At 34.1% G+C, this 11,733-nt stretch overlaps 1 protein-coding gene across 2 annotated transcripts; it reads right to left on the bottom strand.

Annotated features, from left to right (window-relative positions):
* Positions 1-7,024: 7,024 nt before the first annotated feature.
* Positions 7,025-10,077, bottom strand: LOC110795037 (uncharacterized). 2 transcript variants are annotated; one of them, XM_056837942.1, is made up of 4 exons: positions 8,779-10,077; positions 8,120-8,131; positions 7,643-7,871; positions 7,025-7,535 (listed from the first exon to the last, which is right to left on the bottom strand). In XM_056837942.1, the coding sequence occupies exons 1-4, from the start codon at positions 9,651-9,653 to the stop codon at positions 7,371-7,373; spliced, it is 1,281 nt and encodes a 426-aa protein (XP_056693920.1). In that variant the 5' UTR covers positions 9,654-10,077; the 3' UTR covers positions 7,025-7,370. The 2 variants fall into 2 exon arrangements, with proteins under 2 accessions (XP_056693920.1, XP_021855700.1); XM_022000008.2 differs by lacking the exon at positions 8,120-8,131 and having other exon boundaries at positions 8,779-10,006.
* Between the last annotated feature and the right edge of the window lie 1,656 nt (positions 10,078-11,733).

The following is an 11,733-nucleotide window of genomic DNA, read 5'->3' as shown; positions in this document are numbered from 1 at the left end:
CTGAAGTATTTTTCTAACATATCAAAATACACTCATAGGTCTGTATTACAAAATTGACCTTAGGAAATAGCAAAAGCTCATTCTCAGACATAAGCCACGTCAAAGGTATCAAACATGTTTAATTAGAATCAAGATAGCAACTCGTCGATTAGTTTCCGTAAAATGAGCAATCAACAACGATACAACAATAAATAGTGCCTCGGCAAACTACCTTGTTACACTAAATCTTGCTCATATCTAGGGTTGTCTATGTAAACTACCTTGTTATGCAATAATAAATGAGTGCCAAAACCAATTGTCTAATTTTTTTGTTAACCACCTTTTTCCCAGCATCAAATTATTGGGAATGATTGGGGAAGAGGGCTGGTGCAAAATGTGATTTCAACAATTGAAAATGAAAGATAACAATTGCTAATCATGACCTTATTTTGGGGGAGTCGACTAAGAGGTTGTCCTAGGGGAACTTAGATCCTCCCCAGTATCCCAACTAAACTGAAAGAACGTTTAGAAAAGAATCCTGCAAATTATTAGAGGAGGAGTCCAAAAAAGTTTAACTTCAACAATGAGAATCTGCGCGCAAGATTCTGTGAGAGAAATTCAATAAAGCTTCAACTTGTGCAGCAATGGCGAGAAGGGAGCAAAATTGTAGAAGATAACCCAAAATCCCAATTTAGTACCATTTCTAAAATAACAAAACAAAACCCAAATCTCCCTGTTTAATCCGGTGATACATTTCGTATATCGTCATTGTGGAACCATGGTCATTGCCAAATGAAAGCAAGTGTCTTGTGGTGGTGTCTATTTATGGCTGCCAGAGGTTTTTTATTATTATTTTCAGAAGTAATTTTGGAAAGTGGGAGAAATATTGGACATTCATTGAAAATAAAAGAAACATGTCACAACCTAAATGCACTAACAGGACATCCAATTTGAAACTGGAGAGGTATGGTCTCGTCCTTGTAATTGAATACATCATGAAATATGTCTTTAATTAAATGTTTTAGCTTGTTTCTGTCTGTTCCTATATTCAAATGAGTATTTGAATATCAGTTGATTGATACCCCGTTTGACAGTTTCTAGAGTCCTTAAGGGGTATTTGAGGGTGAGTAACATTTTAGAGTTCTCAATGATTCTTGAAGGTTAGGAATAGCTAAAATATCCAGTTAGCCACAAGGTGATACAAATAATAGTAATATTCATAAACATAAACTCCAGTTAAAAAACACATAACGCTACAACATGAGCGATTCTAAATCTGTTGAATTACAACAACTTTAAAAGCATGCGTACTCACTAAGATCAGTGTTCAGAATGAGAAGAACCTGGTCCAAAAACTCATACGCCTAAGGGATTTCTATAGATAAAGACCACATATTTTTGGAGCCTACATGGAAACGACTGTATGGTCTGCGACCAGGACTGCTATGAAGTTCATCTACTGCCACAAAGCACACCACCTGAACTCAAAAGTCAAAATGAACAGAAGGCAATAGCAACAAAAAGAATCAAGTAAATTACCAGAATAATCGATTTCATGATCTACGAAAACTCTTCAACATACAACTATACAAATAATCAAGCTAATAAAACATTCTTTTGACAAATATAATAAACCCAACATAAATCCACAAAATTGAAGCAAAGCAAAGTCATTAACCTACACCCTTTTCCTCAGTCACAAGTTCTCAGATAGATTTACAATTGGAAACAGATAATACCAATTCCTTTGAAGTTTTTTGTTTTTAGCAAAATAATTTTTCCCCTTGTCAGGGGCATGCACGTAGCATTTGGTTATTAGTTAAATTCATACCTTGTAAATTCCAGCCAAGAAGAACACGTACTGCAACAACATCAGCAGCTTTGAAGTTGTGGAATTACAACTATAAAAGTATACAGCTCACTAAGCTCAGAATTTGGATTGAAAAGAACCTGATCCGGAAACTTATAAGCCCAAGGAATTTGTCTATGAAAGACAACATGATCTGGAGCCTAATAAGAAACTACTGTGGCGGTCACTGGCCACTTGGCCAGTACTACCATGAAGTTCATACGCTACCACAAAGCACACATCTATATTTAAATATCCAAACAAACTGAATGACAACAGCAAAATACATCTTGTAAATTATCAGAACAATCAATGAAAAGCTCCTCCACAAACAATCATCCTTAAATATAAAATTTTGTTGACAAAGATATGAAAACTAACATAAAGCTGGAACATTGAACCTAAGAAAAGTCACTAACCTAGACCTTTCTCCTCCGTCACAAGTTCTTACACAGACTTATCATCATAACACTACCAAGAAGCAAGGAGTAGTGATCACCTAGTATAATACGCAATTTGATATTTCAAAATTAATAACATATCAAAGTCCAATAACAACACTACTCAAAGTCCGTATAACCAATATGACCTTAGCAATAGCTCTCTCCTCAGACATAATCCAGTTCAACAATATCAAATATGTGAACTTGGAACAAAGACAGCAGTAAGTCAATAAGCTTTCGTAAAATGAGCAATCAAAAATGATTTAACAATAAATGGAGCCTCGGCAGACTACCTTGTTACACTAAATCTTGCTCATATCTAGGGCTTTATGGGGGTAAACTACCTTGTTATACAACAATAAATGGAGTTTTAATTTAGCCAAAAGCAATGGTCTAATTGTAATCTTTGTTAAGCACCGTTGAATTTATTGTGAATGATTGGGGAAGAGGGTATGATTGATTTCAATCAGCCCTTGCATGAGTTTGCTAATGTGATTTCAAAATTGAAAATGAATCATAAGAAGTACTAATCATCACCTTAGTTTGGAGCAATCAATTACTAATTGGATTATGAATTTGAATCACACATCATATAAATTCAGTAATTTGGTATAATTTCTAATAAAATCTGATTAAACCTAATTTATCAATGCAAAGTAAATTTACCTCCTATATGTTCCGTCTTGCTGCAGCCTCCGAAATCCTCGCCCTCGCCATTTTCTTGCAGTTGCTCTGAAGAAAGCTGTGAAAATTTCGCCGCCGTGTCGCCGTCGTTGGACGAGGAGGCGATTGCAATTCATTATTTGGGCGGAACTACCATTCCGACGAGGCAAGAACTTATTAATTGGGACCTACGAAAAAGTTCGTATTTCTTTTAACTTTTTTATGCAATGAAAAGACATTTACACCCCTAAAGATATTCCTATATATTAAGAGAGACATCGAGAATGACACGTGTCAATTCCTGCTGCGATTTTTTTTCGCCAAAAACCCTTTCCTAAAAAATATATTTAATTTATTCTATTTTTATTTTCTCTCCTTTTGTATAAATGTTTATAAATAGAAAAAATTATAGGATTATTAAATATAACATTATTAGACAATTTTGGTAATATTTAGTCAGATAGTCATATCAATAATAAAAAAACATTCTTACTCAATATTTTGTTCATATTAAGCATATCAAATATTTAATTTGATCAAATCATCATATTAAACATATAAAATATATAATACGTAATAGAGCGAAATTATATGATAAAATGAGTATGTTCGAGATTTATTATTACGCAATAAATTTAAGGGATAAATATTTCAGTTAAAAAAATGGTCAATTAATAATTTTCAATATAACAGTGCGTGCACAGGACCTAATCTAGTTGGGTATAATAACACAGTCAGCCCTCCCGGAGAGGAGAGTTTATATAATGAGTCAAAACCCTTGAATCGAACCTTTATCCTTCTCTGCGAAAAGAAAAGAAAAAATTGGGTTGTTCATAAAATATCCTTTTATTAATCTCATTGCTCATACTTATAAATAAGTTCAGCACGATTGAAGTCCAACACGTTGGTTAACGGAACTAAAAGTAACACTAGCACGCAAATTATTTGTTGTATACCCCATCCAAAACGAACATTTACTATTTCGAAAATGAACATTTATTTATTTATTTAGAAATGAACATTTATCTACTTATTCAAATATGAACATTTATCTAATTATTTGGCAATCCTCATTTATTCAATCAATTTAGAAATGAACATTTATCTACTGATTGTGAAATGAGTAGTTACTAATTTTAAAATGAACTTAGTTATTGCATTACTACTACCTCCGTATTTATATAATGGATACACTTACCTTCTCCGACCGTATTTATTTGAAAAATACACTTGTCATTTACACTAGCATAGAAAATAAAGTAATACGTATTACCAGACTATATAAGGAACATCTATCATGAAATTGAAGAAAATGCAATAAAAACAAGAAAAATAACTACGAATACAATGATAAGTAACACCATCATAAAAAGTCAAGTAACACCAGTCTATACAAGGAACCTCTAACATGAAATTGCAATAAAGCAGGAAAAATAACAACTAATACAATGTATAAGTAACACCATCATAGACAGTCAAGTAACACCAACCTATACAAGGAACCTCTAACATGAAATTCAGGAAACTGCAGTAAACCAAGAAAAGTAATAACCAAAGCATCAGTGTACTCTGAGACTCCCAAAGCATCAGCAAATACAATGCTAAGTAACACCAACATATGTAGAAAGTCAAGTAACACCAATCAATAACCTTCTCCATAGTAGCTGCACGCGAGGGATTTATGCACCCGTTACACCATCACGTTAATGGCGTGGCTGGTCACACAGGAGACATGCTGATTAATATGAGCGATGAGATTGGAGAAGATGAAAGTAGTCAATCGACAGAAAGAAGCGCAATTAAAAGAGCGATTAATTAGGGTTTTGAATGAATTTGATATATTAACTATTGTATTTTTCATAGAGATAAAAATACATAATCCAACATATATCCTGTCAGTCGGTAGGGGATCCATGCAACCGGCGTATTGGCCTATCGATACGTCATTGTCACTTGATAGCTCTAAACTCTAAAGTCAACGGGTGACTATCCTGTTAATCTTAGCCCATTTCTCCCGACCTTATTTGTTGCCATATTTGCCAAAGGTAAGCATTTCAAATTATTTCAACTAATTTTACGTGATAGCTCATATACATTTGTTGGCCTAGCAATTGGAGAAGAGTCTCGAATCACCCTTATAGTTTTTTTTTTTTTTTGACGGGGAAGAACAATTTCATTAATAATCAGTCATACGATATTTACAATGATAAATTAGATCTATATACCACAGATTTAAAGAAAATACATAACTGTTACAATCAAAATAATTACTTTTCTGCATCCTAAAACACATCTCGTACTCTACCGCTTCTAGCTTAACGCGAGCAGTGATTTTCGATGTTTTCACATCTTTCCAAGTAGAGTCCTTCGCAATCAGCGCACGAATTTTCTGATCGAAGAGTTGATATAAACCCTAAACCTATATGAATCCAAATCTCCTTCCCAATTATTGAAACCCTAAAAAAATTCTCATCCATGGATGAGAATCAAGAACCTAGAAAACTCTAGGAAAAACCCAAATAAATTGGGAACAATCCAAGAATAAATTGGGAACAAATCAACGGAAAACAAAACCAAAACAAGACAAAACATAAAGAAAAAACAATGAAAAAGGGCAAATAATCAACCATGATTTTTTTTTTTTTTTTTGACATGCATGTGAACACAAGGGCAATACAAATTACAAATATATATCTTACAAGTAGGCAATCCGTGGACTATGGACCGGGGTGCACATAGAGCATGGTGCACCAAAAGAACATATGTGCATAAATAAAAGAACATGACACTACGGCAAAAGAACATGCGATATAATATTTCACTTTTTTGTTATAAAAATAATATATTGTTTTACTATTTATTAAAAATCTAAATTAAAAAAAGTACTCAAGTTCTTTTTTCGTAACCAGATGTACTTTCAATTATATACTAGTGTTCTTAAGGTGCATCATGCTCTATGTGCACCATTGTCCACCTTCTAAATTGCGACAAATAGGCCCTCGAAGTTAACCACTAGGCTAAGAATTAAGAAATCATTCGTACTCTACCGTGAATTGTGGGTAAACCATAGACATATGTAAATCTAACATTATTTTTATTTTAGTAGTTATCTACTACTCGGTAGTCTACTACTCCATATGTAGATGCTAACTAACCCAATGGAAAAACATTTAAAGTGGTGATACAATGATAACTATAATTATGATAGAAATTACAAGTAAAACTTGCAATAAATAGATAGTTACAGTACCAGATTTCAAATAGAAATTTGAAAGAAGACAAAAATGAAAAATGACAAACAGTAGAAGTGGAGTTGGATCAAAACATAGAGCATGAGAAAATTGAAAGCAGATGAATAAGTATTTGATATCAAATTAAATAAAGTAAAATAAAATAAAATAGGCATATAGATTATGGAGCCATGTAAAATAAATAGGCATTAGAATTTATATGAATGAAGCACATGATCAACTCCTAGCTTGCTGCTGGCCTTACCATATTCAACTTGAACCTTTTCACTTTTTAACTTTGATGCATTCATCCCTATTTTTTCCACAAAGCTCCTTTTAATATTTGTCACCTTTTCTATTACAAAGTATGGAGTTTTATTTTGTTTTCGTATAGCAATCTTATCTTTCTTTTTATTTTTATTTTTAAGGTAGGATAATTAGTCTAACTCGTAGGTTGATTATTCTTGTTAACAAAAATGTCAACCAAATACGAGTACTCCGTAATAAACAAATTTATCATTTTGGGGGGCGATTTGAATTGAGGATGAAGTAGACAGTGCTGATCTCTGTTGGTTCTGCAAGTTGGTGTAGCCCATAATTCAAGATGATATTACTTGTATTTTTAACTCAAAATCCACCCCATCGAATAATTGAAATAAGAAAATTAAGAGTCTCTGTTATGATTATGGAGTATATTAAAATTTTAATTTTTAATTTTTAATTTTTAATTTTTAATTTTTAATTTTTAATAATAATAAAAAGTATCCAGCCACAAGAATTGAGACAAGGCTCCAACATTAGAGATAAGGCGGAGTTGGATTTCCGTATTAGCTGAGAATATCATAATTGGGAGTAGTCAATAATGTAAGCTATACAACAATTCAATACTTAATACTTATCCATTTATCTATCACAGAAATATTCAGCTCTCTTTAATCTACATTTTCAGATTTATATACATGTTACAGACTACAGACTACAGACTACAGACTACAGACTAGAGATTACAGACTACAAACTACAGACTGTGTCATCACAAATTAAACACCCCTCAAACCTATGATCTATCTCTCTACCTCCGGCTAGCTTGTGCTGACCAGGGTCATCCAAACTTGTCGAGAAAATTTTGGCAAAAAATGTACATTTTCTATGGGCAAACCCAATTTTAGCCTGCCTATCTTACTAGTTACGGAATACGGAGTAGTACTACACATATGTATCATAAGATTTTCCATCCATCCTATTCTGAACTGCTTTGACAGCAGCTACTCTTGCAGCAGTTGCTGCTCGATTAGCAGCCATCACTGCCTTGTTCACTTGTTCATCCACCCGCCTTATGTTAATTGCATTCTCAGACGCTTTTCTAGCTGCCTGTAACACAGATAATAACACCCCCAAGTGTTAAGTGTTAACTACTACTGTTGAGGATCAAAATACCTTGCTTGCTTACTGAAATGAAATCAAGATTTAAGAGTTACCTGAACCGCTCGTAGGACAGAATCTGTTAGTGATGGTAAGGGTGTTTTGAGGGAACCACTGTCCCATTCACCACATTTGGCTTCCCCATTTCGGAAGGTGTACATCCCAAACCCTTGCTTACGCCCTTCATGCCAGGACCCCTCATAACAATGTCCATTTGCGAAGTGGTACACACCAAACCCGTGAATTTTGTCACCAAAATATTCCCCAGCGTACCTATCACCATTTCTGAACACCATGAAACAACATTAGTTAAATTTTCTACAGTATTAACTTTCAAGACAGATGACAATCGACAATCACGATTAGGATAGCAATCATAAATAAGCTAGATATCTAGATACCTCCTATCACCATTTCTGAACACCATGAAACAACATTAGTTAAATTTTATACAGTATTAACTATTAAGACAGATGACAATCGACAATCACGATTCGGATAGCAATTATAAATAAGCTAAGATATCTAGATACCTATCACCATTTCTGAACAGCATGAAACAACATTAGTGATATTTTCTTGTTGAAAAGTCTCAGCTGATAACTTCAACGAGTACACAGTATATTCGGATACAAGGATAGCAATCATAAATAAGCTAGATATCTAATCTAATCACAACATGGGTAATGATCTAAGCAGAGTGGTAATCTATCTGAACCAGAAATAATATACTTGTATGATTAAAACATTCAGTAAACAACACTCCAACTAGATGAGTGATGGTCGATGGAACATAGCTTTGATCATGACACATCCATAGATGGTCCACAGACAAATAAAGTAAACCAAATCACTCCGTATAAAATAAAATTATCCTTCTAGAAAAATCAATAACCTCAAAATCACATTGAAATTTAATTGAAATAAAAGGTGCTTGTAGAATTTTGGCATTCACACCCTGAATTCCAAAACGTATGTAGATGGGGTGTTTTAACAACCAAACAGCCAAACCTAGTATGAACTCCAAAATTCTTCTCAAATTAACACTCCAAGTACGATTGGAATGGAATTATTAACATCAATTAAAATTGTGAATCTACTGAGAATAAGAAAGAAATCCATGTAAAAAAGGAAAGATTTTTGATTACTACTCAGCCCACAGTCTACAATAAAAAGAAAAGAGAAATAGTACCTGAAATGGTAACAACCAAGAGCATGTTTAACCCCAAATTTGAAATGGCCAACATAGCAACTAGCATCCGAGCAAGTCTGAACCCCAACACCATGATATTGACCATGAAACCATTCACCAGCAAAAGTATCACCAGTATAAAACCTATAAACACCAAAACCATGTCTTAAACCAGCTCTATATTGACCTCTATATCTACTTCCTCTCGCCCAGCTTTCTATTCCATACCCATCATACTTACCATCTACCCAATCACCTTCATACCTTCCATTTACAAAGTAATTGTAAACTCCACTTCCATTACTTTTACCCTTGTGAAATTCTCCTTCGTAGAAATCACCATTGCTATACAGCTCTACTCCTTCCTTTATACCTGAAATCATCATCATTTTCCTCTCTTCTTCTTCTTTCCTCCTGTGTTCACTGTCTCTTTCCCCAGATTCATCCCCGATGTACCACTGGACCGATTTGGAGCCTTTCCTGTGTGTGTGTTTGTGTCTGTACAAGTTCCTTAGCAAGGATTTAGAGCGGTCTAACAAATCCCGGTTCTTACCCAGGTAGAAAAGGACGACTGCGATGAAAATGAGGGCTAACAACAGATTCTCTGAGGTAGAAATTTCATCAGTTTTGAAGTAAATGAAGATGAGTATGAGGGTTATAAAGATGAGCAGAGAAATGAAGCGAGTATTATTGTAAGTATTACTACTAGTTTTAGTAGGGTTAAAATATGATGAGTTGCGGTGTACTTTCCGTTCAAGGTCGTCGGAATCCGACATATCTGCAATCGATGATAAGCTTTGGATCGACGATCGGATGGTAGGAGACGAGCGAAGAAGGGATGAGTGACTCCGAGTCAGCTTCCCTTGACCCTCCATTTGTTTCCTCTTTGTTTAACCAACAATTAAACCTAAATCACTCCAGACAGACAGACAGACAGACAGACAGACAGAAATAGAGAGAGAGAGAGAGGGGGAAGACTATTTCCGGTATCTGGAGATTCGCTTGACGTATGCCTCGGCGGTTACGGGTGCCGGCGACATATCACAGAAGAAGAGAGTGTGAAGGTGAGAGAAAAAGAGGGCTCGACAAGAAGAGGGAGAAATTAAAGGAAAGTGCAGAGATGTTTTGAGAAGAAAGAGAGAGAGATGTGTTTTGAAATCTTTGAAAACTGAAATATTGGAACGGACTACGGGACTACGGACCCCCCTCTTTTTTTTTCTATTTATATTTATCAATGTTTTCTACTGCTGAAAATGGAGAGACTAAGACTCTAATGTCCACCGTTGGATCTACATCCGACGCTCTTATTTACTCTTTCTTTACAGCCGTAGGATGAACTCTTATAGAGAGCCTTCTCCGTTGTTGACGGGAAGATATGGTCGTTGGATCTCACAGATTTCTGACCTCAACTCCTTTATGCCTTTACTGTACCACTCCGGCACGTGCCTTCTCTCTCTCTCTTTTTTTTCTTATAAAAATGGTCTATGGCCTATGGCCTATGGGGAAGCAACTTTTCAGTTTTTAGATCAATATTTAGCTAATCTTTCAATTTGAACTTTCAACTTTGAACTTTCAACTTTGAACTATCAAATTCAAATTATTATTTTTGTACCCTAAAATAAAGAAGAAGATTGTAAATTCAACTTACCTTTTTTTAACTTCTCATAATGCTTAAAATAATCATAGTTACACACAACTTTCTAAACTAGTATGCTGATTTTTTGGGAGGAGTTGGTGAACCTATATTGTGCCCCCCTAAGTATACATACAACTATGACCATCTCATTTCTTTCTACTTTGTATTTAGATTTGGATAAAAGTTGTCTCAAATTCAACCTTAAATGATAAATAACTTAATTCAAATTTCAAAATATAATAATTAATTTTTTACGGGTAGTAAAGAAAAACTAATTACCCTCATCAAAAAAATAAAAAATCTTGATATTCACATTGGTTTTGCATAGCAATTTGCCAATTTCTAGCAAGTCGCCAATTTAGAGCCCAAACAATGTTAACGAAAACATCTATCATGTTAGTCAAAAGTATGAATGTTTGAACTTTACAAATTTTGTTCGAGTCTAATCTAAAATTTTCTAGTATGATATGATCTATTAATTTGACTAAACCTTCAATGATATATGTGCCGATCTTGTTAAATTTGTGTATGTTTTTCAAATAGTGCTCATACAATTTGTAATTTGTAGTGGTCATGTAGGATCAAATAATATGCATTAATGAAAAAGTATAATGAGAAAACAAAATACTCGGTACTCCACATTATGCGTTGATTTGAATGTAATACGGAATACTCCGTAGTAAAATTTGGATGACTGCGGAAAATATTTGGTTGCATCGATGTCTAGGTCCTGTAAAGGAAAAGGTCAGAAAGTACAAGTTGGGTGATGAAAATGAAAATGAAAATGAAAATGAAAATAGAAAAATGTTGGTTGTAGTCGGTTTTGACTTGGAAGAAGAAGAAGAAAGAGATGGGTAGAGTATTGGAGTAAATTAAATGAGAGTATTAGTTGGCCAACTCTTTTGCAAAATTCGCATTGGTTGACTTGACAAGGTACTGCTTCTCCTCAATTAATCTCTCAAACTATTTATGGAGTATTAGTTTGTCAACCCAACCACCAAAATATAGGGAATTATCAACTGCTTCTGTCCTCCCACCCATAAATATAAAGCTCAATAAGTTTTTTTTTAAAAAATTTGTACGTCATTGCTAAACATTACAGAACAGAATTTACAATTATACTTGAAAACTATCAAATTAATATTAGACCAGCTCATAATCGTAATATTTACTACGAGTATGAATCAACTTTAGTCGAGTATCGGAAGATAACTAAGTAATGCATTGCCTCAAACAGTCAAACTCCATGCTTACCGTATGTATCGAGTCAAACTTGATGTTTCTGCTACTTGTAAGTTGTACACTTGTACCCCGAATCT

Source organism: Spinacia oleracea, chromosome 2 (genome assembly GCF_020520425.1).
Source record: "Spinacia oleracea cultivar Varoflay chromosome 2, BTI_SOV_V1, whole genome shotgun sequence".
Classification (NCBI taxonomy): Eukaryota; Viridiplantae; Streptophyta; class Magnoliopsida; order Caryophyllales; family Amaranthaceae; genus Spinacia; species Spinacia oleracea.
The sequence above is the reverse complement of the archived record's forward strand: the minus strand, read 5'-3'. Positions and strand labels throughout refer to the sequence as shown.